This window comes from Alternaria infectoria (genome assembly GCF_024043175.1).
Source record: "Alternaria infectoria strain BMP 0036 chromosome Unknown scaffold_9, whole genome shotgun sequence".
Lineage (NCBI taxonomy): Eukaryota > Fungi > Ascomycota > Dothideomycetes > Pleosporales > Pleosporaceae > Alternaria > Alternaria infectoria.
Genome location: NW_026250698.1, coordinates 924,158 through 941,142, shown reverse-complemented (window position 1 = coordinate 941,142; position 16,985 = coordinate 924,158). Strand labels below are relative to the sequence as shown.

The following is a 16,985-nucleotide window of genomic DNA, read 5'->3' as shown; positions in this document are numbered from 1 at the left end:
CGACGTTGGTTAGCAGCCAGCAGCCTTAGACTGCGGCGAACCTCAGTGGGGTGTTGCTAAGAGAAATACCGCCTCTATTCACCTGTCCCCGTCCCCATAACCCACCTCCTCCCTCCTCCGCACCCCGCTTGCCTGCCTCACTACTCCCCTCACCACCCGTCCACGTCGCCCATCCCACTCGCCGCCTGCAGCAGCTGTGGTCTCATCGTCCCAAGCTGCCCCTGACGCGTCTCCCCGCCCGCCGACCGCTCCGGTGCGCAGCCTGGCTCGCGCGCGTCTCATTGGCCCATAGCCGGTCGTGCCCATCACTTACGCAGCGCTGACCTGCACCCTTGGTTTTGCGAGCAGACCCCTCACCAGCAGTGGCCACGACCGCCTGCACCCACACACTGTTCCCAGTCCATCGTAGCCTTATAGTCCCAGACTGTCGCTTCCTCTGACCCACGGGTTGTCTCTGTCCTCGCATCATCTCCCTCACTGCCCACTCTCGTTTAACCCAAGATCGCCCGCGGGACCCCGTAGGCCCACAATTCTTACCCAGACGTCTGCCCACCATGGACACGATGCAGAACTTCAACACCTTTGTCAATCCCCAGGACCTCGAAAACCACGGCGACTTCCAGGACTCCTTCTGGCAGATGCGCATTGATCCCAACGCCTTCCAGTCGTACGATGCCGTTGGCGTCCTACCTGGCACAAGCGAGCGCTCAAGCCGGAAACAGGACTCGGCCCTCGACCTGACGTCCTTCTCCAGCCAAGGCTACCCGTGCATCAAGACCGAGGACGAATTCAGCAGCTTCGTCAACACGGCCCAGTCGACACCCACTTCCAACACACCCTCGCCCCACGACCAATTCATCTTCAGCAATGCCAACTCACCAGGCGAGTACAACCGGGACCAGAGCCAGACCAGCTCTCCGGAGACATGCAATGAATCCCTTACCAACGACAGCTGGCCTGCAATCCACATCCCCCAGGCCCTCGAGCAGGCCAAGGTCTCTATCGCTCTTGATAAGAACAAGAACCGGGCCGAAACGCAAATCAAAACTACCGTGACCATGGACCCGCTCGCTTCGCATATCCAGTGGATTCGCTTCCCCCGCCAGAATCTCGCCAAACCAAAGCAGATGGCCAGCACCGAGGAGGTTGAGGCCAACGAGAAGAACAACTCCACTGCCCGCTTACAGCTGACTCTTGTTCTGGCAACCGCCGTTGAGAAGCCAGAAGGACTGGAACGCGCCTTCCGCCGTGCCCGTGGCGAGGAGCCCACGCCAAGGCGCCCACGTGGCGTCGCCATCACAGACATCGCCAAAGACGACCGGTGCCACCCCCAAAATGGCGGCGCTGTCATCATCTGCGAAGGCTGCAAGGAACGCGAAGCCAAAAGATTCAACCGCAAGAAGAAGCGCGAGGCTGACGATGAGAAAGAGTGGTCCAACTACGAGGACGACCGCATCATCATGATTAACGAGAAGGAGTTCAAGAGATGGCAGGACAACGATAACTCCGACTTCTCTATGAACGCCAAGAAAGTCGAGTTCGTCATGCGCATAACGTGCTACTGCAGACATCAAGAAGACAAGTCCCCCGTCGGCTACAGGGTCATCTTCACCTTCAAGGACGCCAACGAGAGCGTACTCGCTCAGGAAGTCTCCGAGATTGTACAGATCACAGATGACCACAAGAACAAGGAAAGTCCCTCAGAGGCCCTGAGCTCTTTGACTATTCCCACTGGGCCACATGAGAACATGCTCCCCCAGTACACAATTCCCATGTCAGAATACTCTCCGACCGTCTGCAGCAGCCAGTACTCATTACCCACGACGCCCATTGTCCCACAAGCTCCCGGATTGCCACACTCACAGAGCATGTTTTTCCCACGGGACGCACAGTACCCTCGGATGATGAACCCTACCCCTGCGAGTCAAGCTCCAAACCAAGGCAACATGAACTTTTACGGTACTGCCATGCCTGCGCCCGCACCTACTCAGCAGTACGCCTCGCACCAGCGCGGCCAGAGCTACTTCTCGCCAACGATGCTCAGTCCTACAGCAGACCAGATGTCAGCACAGGCTGGGTACGCCCTCCATCGCCCGCATTCTCTGGACAGCTTCCCACAGGCATACAACTTCCAATTCTCGGCACAGCAATCGTATCCTCAGATGTACTCATCCCAACCGCCATCACGCGCCACCTCCCGGCCAGCATCGCCAACTTGGGACCAAGGGCGGGGCGCCAAGAAGATGCGCGCTCAACCTGGCTTCATGCTGTATGAAGACTTTGAGGAATGAACTTCTGACGATACGAAAGCACGAATTACGACAACAAATATGGGGCTATGTATAGCGGGCATCTGGGTGGCGTTTTGGGGTTCTGGATATCTACGTTTGATGATGATTTTGGTGGGATGGTTCTCTGGTACGAACAACATTGGCTTCGGCCACTTTGATTCTGGAAAAAAAGCCTGCCTCGCTCGAAATCTCATTTGTATTCTTCTTCGCTGTCGAGGGTCGTTCTTACAGGCGAGGCGATACTATCCGCCATAGACTTTGCTCGGTTACTACCACTTTAATCACTAGACCAAATCCTCTTACACTGCTAGATCCCTCGCAAGGACTAGCAGGTTCAACAATCTCTCGCTACAAGCATACAACCTGAACTTCGTGGATTGTCCCCAAATAATACTGTGATGTTATACAGTCAACGCTCACTTTTCTGCGTGCTGGAACAGAGGCTCATGTATTCCTCAGAGGTGCACACAACCAATCCTGTAGACAACAAAAGACCCTCGTAGTCTGCAAACCGTGGGTGCTCAGCTCCTGCGTGAAGACAACTAGTGCCGTATACGTCTACCGCATCTTCCCACTACAAATTGATGACATTGATAACCCTGCTGCAATGGATAAGGTCCGCTGCAGCATCGTCGTTCCAAGAGGCGGCCAAGCTACGGAAGTTAATCTATGATAGATTAGAAGGGCGTGGGATGCGCACTGCAGCGTCGATAAGACAAGACCGTTTAGCAGGGCCATAGGACACACACGCCGCAGGTACCCGAGCATGACCGTATAGTGCGCTCCCGGCACTAATCATGGCTCCGGCTCGTGTTGCGTTCTGTAGAAAATCTTGGCTATTATCAATACTCTCATCCAGCTAGGAGTATACATTATGTTCGAAACTGTATAGTTGTCAAGTGATAATACCGTGTATGCAGCAAACAGGACACAGATTCCAGCAACTCCTGGTACTGATGTGCAATCCACTGATAGCAACAGCAAGGAACGCAAACCACGACCTAGACCTTCCCTTTCCCATTCGACACTCCGCTTCGGACGTACGGAAACAGGGTCGTCCAAACAAACTTTCCAGAGGCGTTTATGCATGTCAGAACTCCAGATCGTGCGTTTCTGTAATATACACTGCAGTATCTCATCGAAATCGAAAGGAAGCACATCATCCATCTCATTTGCATTGTGTCGTACGGAATAACTATAAGTTGTGTGACCACCAACACACTGTTCGTTGCATTCATCCAAAACCTTCCTGTTTCGCATCACCAGTGCCAGAATAGCCGAATGAGCCGGAAAAGAGAACGCCAAACGCCAAATTGAACTCCGAGAAAAAAACTGGAAAGGTGTAACATTATTGTGGATGGGCTGGAAGACGCGAGGAAGTAAGGAAATGCAAATGGTTCATGCAGCATCGGGAAAGGGAGACGGATGAGAATAATGGGTGCCCGCTCAGGACCAGACACCTTCTAGAGCACCGGGATGCACATCCAGTCGGGAGAGATGCAACGGCCCGAAGCCGCGCCTGCTTGCGTATAAGCCGGGCCAGCTATATCACGCAGGAAGCATTCGGACATGTATGCACGGCACGGTACGTCTCTCCCCGCCACTGGGCACACGGCAAGCAGGCTATAAAGTACGCCCCGCATGGCAGCACAGCAACTACTGCAGACCCCTCGTGTCTTCTGCAGCGCTTCTGCGACGGTTTGTACAGGATGAGGAGGGGAGGGGCCGGTGCGAGCGATCGATCCTCGTGGGAACACGACGTTGTAGGCTAAAAGCCTGCAGCACTAGCTTTCCTGTATTCCTGAAAGTTGCTAGCGATGGTTGGGTCTTCTTGGCTGCGCAGCTCTTCCTCCCAGCGCTCTTCTTCTTGCGCGTGGGCGGCTTCGAAGGCGGCGGATTGGCCGCGGTGGAAGTACAGGGGTGCGCGTTTGAGGAGGGCGACGTCTTGCGTGACGAGGATGTGCTTGACGCTTGAGCCTGGGGGAATTTGTTAGTCAGCTCAATCTATTGTCGAGGCAGGAGGTAAGCTTACCGGGTGTCTCATATTTGGCTTGCAAGAGAAGCTGGTCGACGACGTGTCGTAGCCCGCGAGCGCCTGTGCCCATCCTACTTGCTTTCCGTGCGATTTCGCGAAGCGCGCCGTTTGTGAAGCGTAGCTCGATGTTCCTGAGGTACGATTTGTGCTCTTCTTGTCTTATTAGGCTGTCTTTGGGCTCGGTGAGAACGCGGACAAGAGCTTCTTCGTCCAGAGCTGCTACTGCGCAGACTGTGGGTATTCGGCCTATGAGTTCGGGTATCATGCCAAACTTCTGCAAATCTGCTGGTTGCACGTGGTCAAGTACGTTGACCTTCTCTTCGCGCTGAACCTGTCTAACACCAAAGGGGTTTGGCACTTCATTCTTCGGCGGTACGAAGAAAGGGGAGTCTTTCTTGAAGGACTCAGCTTCCACACCTGTCAGCATAACACCATCCGCGGCGGCATGTGCGTTCGATGACCGTATTGATGCCCCGAAACCCATACTACCCTTTGATTTCCTGTCCAAGATGATCTTGTGTAGGCTTGAAAAGGCGCCAGTGCAAATGAAGAGTATGTTGTCAGTTCGGATGTTGAAGACCTCGCCTTTGTTTCCGCCTGGCCCAGGAGGCTGAGGGCCACCGGGCATTCCGCCGGGCCTGTTCGCGCTCTTCTCCGGTTTGGCTTGCACCTGTACGGTTGTGCCCTCGATGATCTTGAGCAGCGCCTGCTGAACACCTTCGCCGCCGACATCCTTGCCGTATGACATCTTGGACCCCGCGATCTTGTCGATCTCGTCCAGAACAATGATGCCATGCTCAGTTGCGTCGATGTCATAGTTCGCGGCTGAGAAGAGACGAGCAACGCACGACTCGACGTCGTCGCCAATGTATCCCGCCTGTGTAAAGGTAGTGCAGTCCGACATGGAGATGGGTAGACCCAGCGTCTTGGCCAATGTCTTGCACATCAACGTCTTTCCCACACCAGTAGGTCCGAGTATGAGCACATTGGACTTTTCTATCTGCAGCTGGTGCTCGCTGGTATCGAGTAAGGAATCGGTGTCTGAGGAGGTGGATGAGGCTGGTTTGTAGGCAGGTGCTTCGCCGTAGGGTAGAGGGTCACTGTGACTGTGCAGTTCCACGGTGGACTGCTGGCCGGGGAACTCGTCTGCTCTGCTGCTCAGCGCCCGCATCATAAGAGGATGACGGTTGAAGTCGTCGATGATTGGATCAATATGAGATTTGGGGCTACCTTCTACAGGATGTCTGTACACGGATGCTCGCCTCTGCGCCTGCGCCTCGAGTCTAGCCTGCTCATGGTGCTGTCTCTTGATCTCTTGGATGCGGAGATGGTGCTCGTGGACAGCCACGCTCAAGACTATCTTTGCGCGATCCTGATCAACGACGAATTGATCGAGGTGCTGTCGCAGCACTTTGGGCGTGATGTGGCCTGCGCCCACATTGCTGGTGTTGCCCAGTGGACCGCGCGTCGGCTGATCAGGCTCATAGAAAGACGAGAAGCCCTGGCCGCTGAAGTCGGAGCGATTGAATCTGGACGACTTGCGCGTGTGCGACTGGGACAAGGGCGCGCGGCGCGAGATGCTATAGAGGGCGAGGTAGGACGCGCGGGCCTGGGGCGAGACGGCAGCGGGAAGCGCCCTCCGGATCGTCTTGGACAGCAGCATCGTGGGAGAGGAAGCGCAGGGAGATCACACTACAAACTCAAAGACATCGAGGGCATCACGGGGGCTTTAATACAAAGTCGCGATGGCGCCGGCTGCGCTCGAGGCTTGGAAGTAACCGTGGTTGAGCCGCCGTGAGCTCCCCACGTTAGGCCAGAGATGCGGGGGAAGCTCTGTCCCCACGGTTCCCGATGCCGATAAGGGCCTTTGCCGCCGACGCGTGACCAGCGTGCTACTATCAGGTAGTCTACAACACCATGTAGTCGGCAGAGCGCCTCAGGGTCCGCTTCAATGGCATTCTAGATGCGGATGCCGGTTCCTGGCTCCGAATGAATTGTAGCGCAAATCCTTCCGACAGCACCCCAGCAGAGATACGCTGTTGGGACGTGGCGCGGGCGCGATGCCCGTTGCAGCGTGCTCGGAGCTATGACGTTGATTGTTGGGTTGGCAACAACTTTTGGTTGAGCGCTGCTCTCAGCATCGGGTTAGAGACCCCGCAAATTCGTGATCGTCTCTGCAATTCATCTGGCGGCCTGTCGCTGTGAAACCTGCATCCTCCCGCTGCCATATACTCTGGTAGCAAACCTCACAGCTCCTCCCACCTACCATCCCACACCATGGAGCTCAACAAGGCTTCCGCAAACTCGGCCCTGAGCGACGCCCCGGGGCAGGTCCCCAACGATGGCACTGGTACATATTGATGCCCAAATTATCCTATCAATTGACTGACCAATTCGCCCAGGCATCATCCAGATGGATGGCTACCTTGAGCCCTTCAAGGACGCGCTGAAGAGCCGCTTCTCCAAGGCCCAGAAGTGGATCAAGACGATTGAAGAGACTGAGGGCGGTCTCGAGAAGTTCTCGCGGGCAAGCAGCCCAACCACCTTGGCAAGAGCGGTGTAGCTAACAGCGCCCAGGGTTACGAGAAGTTCGGCTTCAATGTCCAGTCCAACGGCGACGTCGTCTACCGCGAGTGGGCCCCGAATGCCCTGCGCGCCTACCTCATTGGTGACTTCAATGGCTGGGACCGCGATGCGACACCCATGACCAAGAACGATTTCGGCGTCTTCGAGGTGACGATCCCTGGCCAGAACGGTCAGCCCACTATTCCCCACGACTCCAAGATCAAGGTCTCTTTCGTCGTGCCTAACGACCATGCGCGCCAGGAGCGCCTCCCCGCCTGGATCACCCGAGTGACCCAAGACCTCAACGTGTCCCCCGTATACGATGCCCGCTTCTGGAACCCTCCCCAGAAGTACGTCTGGAAGAACCAGCGGCCGCCCAAGCCCCAGAGCGCACGTATCTACGAAGCCCACGTTGGCATCTCCTCCCCCGAGCCCAAGGTAGCGACCTACAAGGAGTTCACCCGTGACATCCTCCCTCGCATCAAGCACCTGGGATACAACACTATACAATTGATGGCCGTCATGGAGCATGCGTACTACGCCAGTTTCGGATACCAGATCAACAGCTTCTTCGCTGCGAGCAGCCGCTACGGCTTCCCAGACGACCTGAAGGAGCTCATTGATACTGCGCACGGAATGGGCATTACCGTCTTGCTGGACATGGTGCACAGTCACGCATCTAAGAACGTGCTTGACGGTCTCAACATGTTCGACGGCAGTGACCACCTCTACTTCCACGAGGGCGCCAAGGGACGACACGAGCTGTGGGACAGCAGGCTGTTCAACTACGGTTCCCATGAGGTCATGCGCTTCTTGCTCAGCAACCTGCGCTTCTGGATGGAGGAGTACCGCTTCGACGGGTTCCGATTCGACGGAGTTACCAGCATGCTATACACCCACCACGGCATCGGAACGTGAGTATTTATCCGCTTCTAATGCTAGCAAAGACTAACGCACCCAGGGGCTTTTCGGGTGGTTACCACGAATACTTCGGTCCTTCGGTCGATGAGGAGGCAGTCGTGTACCTCATGATTGCCAACGAGTTACTGCACACACTCTACCCCGACTCCATCACAATTGCCGAAGACGTTTCCGGTATGCCTGGTCTTTGCGTGTCGCTCTCGTTAGGCGGAATAGGATTCGACTACCGACTAGCCATGGCTGTACCCGACCTCTACATCAAGTGGTTGAAGGAGAAGCAGGACATTGACTGGGACATGGGCGCACTCGTCTTTACATTGACAAACCGGAGGCACGGCGAGAAGACCATTGCCTACGCGGAGAGTCACGATCAAGCGTATGTTAACATATGGGGTTTAACAATCAGTACTGACATATCCCAGGCTGGTCGGAGACAAGACTCTGCTCTTCTGGCTTTGCGACGCGCAAATGTACACCAACATGTCGGTCCTTTCGGAGCTCACCCCAGTCATCAACCGCGGTTTGTCGCTGCACAAGCTGATCCGACTGATCACACACGGTTTGGGAGGTGAGGGTTATTTGAACTTTGAGGGTAACGAGTTCGGTCACCCTGAGTGGCTCGACTTCCCTCGCGAAGGCAACAACAACAGCTTCCACTACGCTCGCCGCCAATTCAACCTCCCAGACGACGAGCTCCTCCGCTACAGGTTCCTCAACGAGTTCGACAGCAAGATGCAGTGGACTGAGGAGAAGTACGGATGGCTCCACTCGCCTCAGGCCTATGTCAGCCTCAAGCACGAGGGTGACAAGGTCATCGTATTTGAGCGCGCTGGACTGTTGTGGATCTTCAACTTCCATCCCCAGGAGAGCTTCACCGACTACCGTGTTGGCGTCGAGCAGGAGGGTACTTACCGTATCGTTCTGAGTACCGACAACAAGGCGTTCGGTGGCCATGGTAACGTGGACGAGACAACTAGGTTCTTCACCACACCATTTGCCTGGAACGAGAGGAAGAACTTCCTGCAGGTGTACATTCCTAGCAGGACTGCTATCGTAAGTGAACCCTTAGATGAATGTATTGCGATCACATGCTAATCATATTAACAGGTGCTGGCGCTCGAGAGCACTTTGTAGGAAGTATGACCGATGTCTAAGAGGCATGGTGATGGATGTTAAATTGAAGGGTCAATATACCCAGCGAAATGATCGTGCCGCATAGTATGAATAGCGATTCATGTCTCGATAGATTAATAGAAGACATCTGCCGATCAAATTATGCCATTGCACTATTCCAATAGGTGACAATTATATGTTTTGGCTATCACTTGCGCTTGGAGCATTATAGTCGCGCCCCCGGGTCATGTACCAACAGACACATCAGCGGATACCCCCAGGCTATGTTTTGACAAACGGGCAAGTTTGGATATATCGAGACCCAATGTCTGTCATATAGATTGCAATTAATTCTGCTAATTCTCATATAGCAAAAACCTGCAGGTTCGAGTGGAGTGATAAGCGTCTTTACGTCTTGAAACAAGCCATAACATCCTTCCGAAGTATTGTTATATTTTTGCCCTTTGTTCGAAATCAGCTTGTGACTACCTTTTAATTAAGGTAGCTAGTATCTTTTTGCCTACCAAAGGTGTGGGTGTCATGTGAAGTGGAAGTGAAGGTGAAAAGTGAAGGTGAAGCCGGATTGAGAAGTCTGGACGCTCACCAATTCTATGAAAATCCTTGCAGCCTACAACTTTTTCTCTACTACATCACAAAGTATCATCATCACGATGGAGTACCAGTATCCCGCTTCCGCTGGCACCAGCAAGACCATCACCATGCGCCTCCCCATTGGGGTCTACTACGCCACCATCCGCCCCACCATGAAAGAGGGCGAGGACATCTACGCTGCGCTTCGCGGAGCTCTCGTGGGCAAGATTGGTCCACTCTTCAACATCATTGTGTGGCACCCGACCGCCAAGCAGAAAGTCCGCCTGGACTATAAACATCTTCACTCCAACATCGCATACCGCATCGAAACGACCCTCAAGGCCCGCCAGCAAGGTCCTGGCATTTCGGCCTCCGGCGCCTACAAAAAGGTGCAGAGGCACCTCGAGGCCATCTGCGGGCACTGGAAGCTGTCTGAAGGCAGTGAAATTCTGCCTGAGAAGATCGCTCCTCGCGATGAGGAAGGCAATTTGGTGTTTCCTGCAAATTGGCCTGCACGTTTCGCCGATGAGGTCCGCAAACTGAGCGGCCACAGTGTCGATAGACACGAAGTCGCCATGGGCTTCCTGGTCGCAGCCGTGGAGGCTAGACGACAGCGAGAAGGCGACATGGGGACAGCGACGAGCGGAGACTGCAGGACTGCGATGGCCTGGCTGGCTACAAATACCGCAGACCAGGCGTACGCGCACCTACCAGAGGAGGTGGCGGCTACACAGACGTTCGCGGGTGGCCTGGCGGAGGCAGTACAGCAGGCCCTGGAGCAGACAGAGGGTGAGGGAGCGGCAGTTGGATCGGCGTACGAGGAGGCTGGCAGATTCAACATCAGTACACACTTCCGATCTGCTTGAGCATTGGGGACCAGGACGGTAGACACATAGTTGCTGATTTTTGCTCTCTGAACGTGCTGACAATATGAACGTTCCTCATTCCAAGCCCAAATCTCCTGTCTCCTTCGCAAGATCATGAATACTTCTCAAGGCCTTACAGATACCCTTGTGAATCGGCCAGTCCCGCTTCTGATGCTCAACGCTACAGTACCTTGACGTCTTACACTGCGAACATGGCTTTAGCCCCTCGGACTTGCCACACACCTCGCAGCTACGCGCCATACTGGGGCCCTTACAGAAAATCTTGTGATTCGGCCAGTCCCGCTCCTCATGCTCAGCACTGCAATACATCGCCCACTTAATCCCACACTTCGAACATGGCCTTGACCCCTCGAATTTGCCACACACCTTGCAGGCGTGCTCTGCGTCATACTTCATTTGATCCGCTCTGAAGACTTTCATAAGTTCGCTAGCCCCCTCTACACATTTCTTTGTACCACAAGTTGGCACGATGCCAATGACAACAAACGGTTCCGGTGTGTGGAGTTGGGAGACGCAGAAAGTCTTTCCGTATCTTGTCGGGGCTTCTTTGCAGACTAAGCATTTTGGACCACTCCTTGTGTTGAACTCGTTCTGGTGTTCTGCGATGATTGGAGGCATGGCTTCTCCGAACTCGCGTTCGTATGTTGGGGGTGGGCTCGAGTGCATCTCTGGGGGAATAATGAGAGATGCGGGGATCTCGCAGTAAAAGTCCCAGGGCTTCACTTCTTGGAAGCTTAGAGGCGTGCAGTGCATACGTACGGTGCGCATTCCTGGTTTGGGTTGCGCTGTGCTCTTTGCTTTGTCTTTTCCCTGGCTCTGCTTGCTCGTCGAGGCGCTGCTACTTGGCTGACTGGGCCCAGATTGCTGTTTTCCCTTACTCGGTTCAGTTTTCTTGTTCTTTTGCTGCGCTGGAGCCGTCTTGGGGGTAGACGTCGAGGTGCTTGATGTTCCGTTTTCTTCCTCGTCAAGGAGCTTCCAAGCCTGGCAGGTTTCCTCCAAGTACTCTTTCGCGAACTTCAGGTCTTCGCAAATACGCTTATGTTTCTTCCAATCAGCCTTTTGATGCTCTCTACTGCAATATCTCGTCACCCTACATCTGGCACATCTCATTGCACCATCCTTCCGCCCGCAGTGGCAGGGAGTGCCATTAGATATTTTGCTTTGGAGATGAGCTGTGGTCATTTCGATCATCGCTTCGTGTGCTGCGATCACTTTTGTCTTACAGGACCGGCTTCCGCAAGTGGCATAAACGTTTATCCTGATTTGCTGAGCATCGAGATGTAGCAGGCACTCCGGCCTGAAAAGCAAATCGGTAGCCTTCGAGCTGCAAAACATACACGGATGTCTGGAAACTGTCTGTTTACACTGAGGCCGATGCCTGGATTCGATGTCCAAGAGTGTGGAACGAAGCTGGGCTTTGTATTCGGGCGTCTCTCGAACCTCCAATGGTGCCCCCAATAGATTGGTGGGCACGCTCGCAGCGCCGTCCCAGGAGGGAATGTTCATGACATCTTCACTCCCCCGGTAATTGATATGGAGTAAGATATTTTGAGTAGCCATGATTGAAGGTTGAAGGTGGATGAGAAGGTAAAGTGAAGCACTTCAGAATTGAGAGGTTATGATCAACGCACTGACCAGCATTGATGCGCTTGCTAGCCACCCCTCATGTGCAGACCATTCTAGAAGGATCGCAACAGATCAATTGATCGGTCTAAACACAGAGGTTGATGTTTTTCAGTCTAACCTCAACCTCTCGCCCTAGCCTTCAATCTCAACGTTCCACTATCCTCTTCCCCACTATCCTTCCTCAACTGTGCCTCAATCAGTCTCCCAATATTCCCTCCACCCTGCATCACACCCCCTCTCAGCAGCTCTGTAATAACGCGTCCTCTAACGACCGTCTCTTCAACCACACCCTCAACATTCTCAGGTCCTATGCGCCCGTACCAGATGCCCGAGCCCTTCAATGCATTACCCTCCATATTGGGAGGTAGGTACATGATGACATTGCCAGCATACTTGTGCCCACCAATATGGCTTATCAACCCTACATCTGCGTCTATGTTCCTCCGCTGAAACTCAGACCGAAACGAGGATTGTAACAAGGGCCCGAGAATACCGCAGCGCTGATCACGGCCGCCATGGCCGCATATCAGGATCGTGGGTTTGGTGATGTTTTCCGCCTTTGGCAGTTCGGTCGCTTTCGACTCGTCGCGAAGGAGATGAGACTTTTGCTCAGCGGATAGGCCGTCGTGCATGGAATGGAGATTGCGAGCCTTTAGGTATGCGGTCGCGAAGTTCGAGAAGGCTTCGGGGGCATGCGGGATATCCGGTATGCGTTTAAAGCTTGGGAATAGCAATGCCGTTGTCGCGCCTGCTTTTTCACTTTTCGGTAATGAGGAAGCAGTGATGAGAACGTTCGTGAATGGCTATATGATGCAGCAACGCGTCAGCTTTCCAAGTATCATAGAATGACCGTACTGGGAAACAGACCTACATCAAATTCGGGACCGCCTTTTCCAATCACACCTTTGAGCCCTTTTACAAACTCCCCGGTCTCGCCCTCCTCCTGCTCGATGTTGCTGACCCAGTCTTCCTTCCCGGTACAGAATATGACCTGTTCAGAGTAGGCCGCCATAGTGTTCAACAGTGGTGTCTTGCGATCAATGTCTAGATCGGGAGGCGTTGCCGCGCACTCGCAGCTCGGTGACGGACATGATTGCGTGTACGGTATCGCGGTCTGGAAGCGCGTCCGGGTCGTGGAGAATGAGCGAAAGGAGCGGGGTATAGCAGCCCGAGAGATTCGGGTGAAGGACATGTTGCGAAGTTGGCGTGCGAGATTCTTGGGGGCGATGTGGAAATTGTATGGGCGTTTCGGAAAGTATTCCGCGATGATGACGCGAAGTCGGGGTATTACAGTACACTAGCGCGGGCTCGGAGTTTGGTGCACACCGAAGGTCACAGGCAATTGAACATTCAGAAGACGACATGTGGTCGGCAACATAATTCATGATTTTAGAGGGTCTCCTCAATATACGTGTTTGAAGTGCACCTGACTAATCCCAGAATTAACCCCTATCATGTCTCCAGCCATGCATCCCGCCGCTCAAACGCCCGCTCAAAAGGCCACCGCCGCTGTCTCCACCACCGAAACCTCCAGGGCTACCAAAGCCACCGCTCCGACGATTAACACTACCACCGTTGAGTAGCTTGTCGAACTGCTCAATACTTACTATTGCACGTTGCTGTACGTCGTTGTCTGCATCGCGACCCAGCTGCTTAGCGCCTTCCTCGAAGCCCAGTTGGCGAAGGGTGATGGCACGTTCACGCGTAGCGGCTTCATCGGTATGATCTTCTATCCACACGAGATTGTGCAGCATCCAGGACAATGCGACGCGGATGTCGCGGCGAGGGTGAGTGAAAAGCTGAAGAACATGCTGCATGAGAGTGGTCTGCGAGATGAGAAGAGAGCGGTGCTGAGGCCGGCCATTGGCGAGGTGCACGAGAATATACACTGCGGCCAGAATGAGTTCGGGGGCGGGATAGGTAGCCCAATTTGGCTGTGCTGGGGTGTTTGTGGAAGAGGAAAAGGGTGTGCGGTGGCTAGTACTTGGCCAGTAGCTTGGGGCTGTAGCACTGGGTTGAGTTTGTGACATCGTCTTTGGCCGGATCTTAGCATCGAGAATTTCGAAGAACCGACTGTGGCCAAAGGTCTTGAGCAGGTGGTCGATCATCTCGCCGGAAGCTTTGTCTTCTGAAACAAAGTTCCGGATGAAGTCCAACGCTTGTTCTTGTATACGGATATCGTCGCGCTCGCCGTTGAGCCGATTGTCCTGTTCGTCGTTCTTGATCTGTTGTAACCGATCTCGAATGTTAGTTGCACTTGTGTACCGTGAACCAGGACGTTGATGCCGTCGCATAGACGGTATACTTTCGGTCATGGCATCATCATCCTCTTCGGATGACGGCTCTTCATCCACATCCATATGGGGCTCATCAACCGCATTGAGAATATCGACTTGCTCTCCTGCTGCGTTGGGTGTACCCATAGTTGGCTTGGATGGCTCTCCGTTGAGTACTTGTACGAGCCAGCCAACACCGAGCTCCTCAAGACATTGTATCTTCATGGCATGTGGTAAGCCTAGGCACAAGTGCTTGAGCGCCCAAAGGCTACCGAAACGAAGGTCGAAGTTTGCTGATCTACATTGTTCGCAGAGCGTTCCCAGTACTCCAGACTCGACGATCTCCTAGTAAATACATTAGCATGAAAAAAAGCACAATGAGCATTGTACTCACAGTTCGCATAGGTGACACGTCAAGCACCAAGTTGGTGATGACCTCCGTAGCAGCAATCTGCACCTTGACGTTCGGATGCGTTAAGAGCTCGAAGATCGGCTGTGCAACCCCGTGATCGATCAAGCTGGTCCTCAGCACACTGACAGACCTGGAAAGCGATCGTATGACTTTACACGCAGCAATGAGCACCGAATCTGGGTTGCCGTCCTTCGCTGAAGAAGACGCGCCCTGCTCGTTGCTTTCACGGTAAGGAACCAAGGCTTCAATGATGTGGGTTGCAGCGCCCATCTCAATGACCATCTTTCTCAACGCATCTTGGTCTCCTGCTATCGCCGCCAGAGCCAGTAGCACACTCTCTCGATACCTAAACGCGTGCAATACATCGGCGCTTAGTCCAGGTCTGCCCAGTGTGGAAGATGCAGGGTCGATATCTGGGTCTTTCACTTCGTGAGATGACGATCGCGGTTGCCAGAGAGGTTTTGAAGATGTAGCCGGCACATCGAACGACTTCTTGAGAATCTGAATAAGGGTCGGTAGGGTTCGATTATGAACGGCTGCTGTTTGAAGAGTCTTATTTCCCGCAATCAGCTCAGCAAGCACAACTGGCGAGCGTTCCAACACGAATCGCATCTCATCTCTTGAAGCAGGGCTTAGAGTATTAGCTCTTTTCGCTTGCTCTGATGTCGGACTTGAATCTTCGATCATCTTCTCAACGAGAGGAATGATGAGATACGAGAAGTGGCGCTCTCGTGATGTCTTGGAGGGATCGTTCAAAGGCCAACGCTCGCCGAATTTCTTCAGCAGTGCTAGCATCCCACAAGCGGATAGACGTTCTCTGCCTTCACCGCGGCGGGCGACGTATATAAGCCATATGAAGAGCGGTGACTCGGATTCGTCAGTGATCACACTCCGACTTGAGTTCTGCTGCAGCGAGTCCATACTCGGTAGTCGAGAATAGTTATCCCCGGTGACAGAGCCATAGGCACCAAGCGCCGGCCATTGTTTGATGTACGGATCTGATTTGCTCGCCATCGTCTGTACCCGTGGTATTAGCTTATCCCACGATGCCGCTTGTGTACTTCCGTCTGATACATTCCGCTCCTTTGGCCACCCAAAAAGCTGCTGTATTGAGTGTGAATACAGGAAGCGTGCGGTATAGTAATGCGAGTCCTTAATGATGACCGAAATTGCTTCCATGATGTCTGACAAACGAATCCGATCTGTCGGCGTCGAAGCTGATTTCTGAACACTGTTCGAGCCGTCACCTCCTGTTGTCGTTGCCTGACCATTGGATTGCCTCCACTCGGTTGCGGGGATACGATCGTCCATGGCAGCGACAGCAGCAAGCTTGTCAGCTAGGAGATCCAGTACTCCCGCATCTACTAGCATCTTTTTCTGATTGTCTTCTACACACGTCTTCGTGATGAGCCGGATTGTCGAGTCAATCTGTTGGTAGGCCTTCATCGTGCCTGCCGGTTGCGCCAATATCTCGGCCAAGCTGTCAATGACAGGCCTGGTGTATATCGATTCGTTGACGGTAAAGGCGAGAGACGATCGGGAGGACGATTCGGAATGGTCAAGCCAGGGCTTTTCTTGGTTGACTGCATCGACGATCTGGTTGAGGGTTTTGAGGGTCGTGGTAACGAGTTTCGAAGGCGTCTCGCTGGGTCGTAGCGCTTCAAGCAGGGGAGGTAGTACGTGACCTGCCAGAAGCGGAGTGACGAACGCTGGTCCGCCTGTATGTCTCAAATATCAGCCAACATGTTCCTTCAAAATGGATCAGTTCGCGATGCGCGCTCACCATTCGCAAGGCTACCAGCGACGAGCGTGGCCTGGAACCTCAGCTCGTCCTCGGTCGTCCATTCCTCGACGCTCTTTCTGGACTCATTGAAGAGCCCAGAGCTGTGTCCATTGGTGACGTTTCTCCTCCTCTTCCCACCCTTCCTAGCTTCCGCCCGTAGCAAGCCCGCCAGTGGTTTCACAACACCGTGTGTCACTGCCAGTTCCTTCCTCTGCTCGTGTCCGACAATCTCATTCTTCAGATTCTGGAGCGCGGCGAGCTGTGCCTCGGGCGTGCTCGGATTCGCGAGCTCGCTGAGTGCCGGAGGAATCGTTGACCGGCCCATGGCGTAGACGGAGAGCGAGCGGTTTTCGGTAATGGGTGTGTGCTACAACCGACTGGCGCAGATTAACGGTCGTCGTGCAGCCTCATGCGAAGAGGTTCAGTGCTGGGCGCACAAGCGTGTGGCAATGACGAACGGCGCAATGGAAGCGTCCCAGGGAAAC

At 54.0% G+C, this 16,985-nt stretch overlaps 5 protein-coding genes across 5 annotated transcripts; 2 read left to right on the top strand and 3 right to left on the bottom strand.

The window, feature by feature from the left end:
- Positions 1-554: 554 nt before the first annotated feature.
- J4E92_006265 (uncharacterized protein) lies at positions 555-2,291 on the top strand (the record flags this gene model as incomplete). Its single annotated transcript, XM_051497636.1, has 1 exon — positions 555-2,291. One exon carries the CDS (start codon positions 555-557, stop codon positions 2,289-2,291), a length of 1,737 nt encoding a protein of 578 aa, XP_051352283.1.
- A 1,768-nt stretch (positions 2,292-4,059) lies between these two features.
- Positions 4,060-5,989, bottom strand: J4E92_006264 (uncharacterized protein; the record flags this gene model as incomplete). Its single annotated transcript, XM_051497635.1, has 2 exons — positions 4,060-4,268; positions 4,324-5,989. The coding sequence occupies 2 exons, from the start codon at positions 5,987-5,989 to the stop codon at positions 4,060-4,062; spliced, it is 1,875 nt and encodes a 624-aa protein (XP_051352282.1).
- Positions 5,990-6,603: 614 nt separating this feature from the next.
- Positions 6,604-10,382, top strand: J4E92_006263 (uncharacterized protein; the record flags this gene model as incomplete). The annotated part of the gene is made up of 7 exons (XM_051497634.1): positions 6,604-6,676; positions 6,729-6,853; positions 6,904-7,805; positions 7,853-8,188; positions 8,235-8,865; positions 8,920-8,942; positions 9,584-10,382. The coding sequence occupies 7 exons, from the start codon at positions 6,604-6,606 to the stop codon at positions 10,380-10,382; spliced, it is 2,889 nt and encodes a 962-aa protein (XP_051352281.1).
- A 1,766-nt stretch (positions 10,383-12,148) lies between these two features.
- Positions 12,149-13,041, bottom strand: J4E92_006262 (uncharacterized protein; the record flags this gene model as incomplete). Its single annotated transcript, XM_051497633.1, has 2 exons — positions 12,149-12,832; positions 12,901-13,041. The coding sequence occupies 2 exons, from the start codon at positions 13,039-13,041 to the stop codon at positions 12,149-12,151; spliced, it is 825 nt and encodes a 274-aa protein (XP_051352280.1).
- Positions 13,042-13,471: 430 nt separating this feature from the next.
- Positions 13,472-16,825, bottom strand: J4E92_006261 (uncharacterized protein; the record flags this gene model as incomplete). Its single annotated transcript, XM_051497632.1, has 3 exons — positions 13,472-14,650; positions 14,700-16,435; positions 16,501-16,825. The coding sequence occupies 3 exons, from the start codon at positions 16,823-16,825 to the stop codon at positions 13,472-13,474; spliced, it is 3,240 nt and encodes a 1,079-aa protein (XP_051352279.1).
- Between the last annotated feature and the right edge of the window lie 160 nt (positions 16,826-16,985).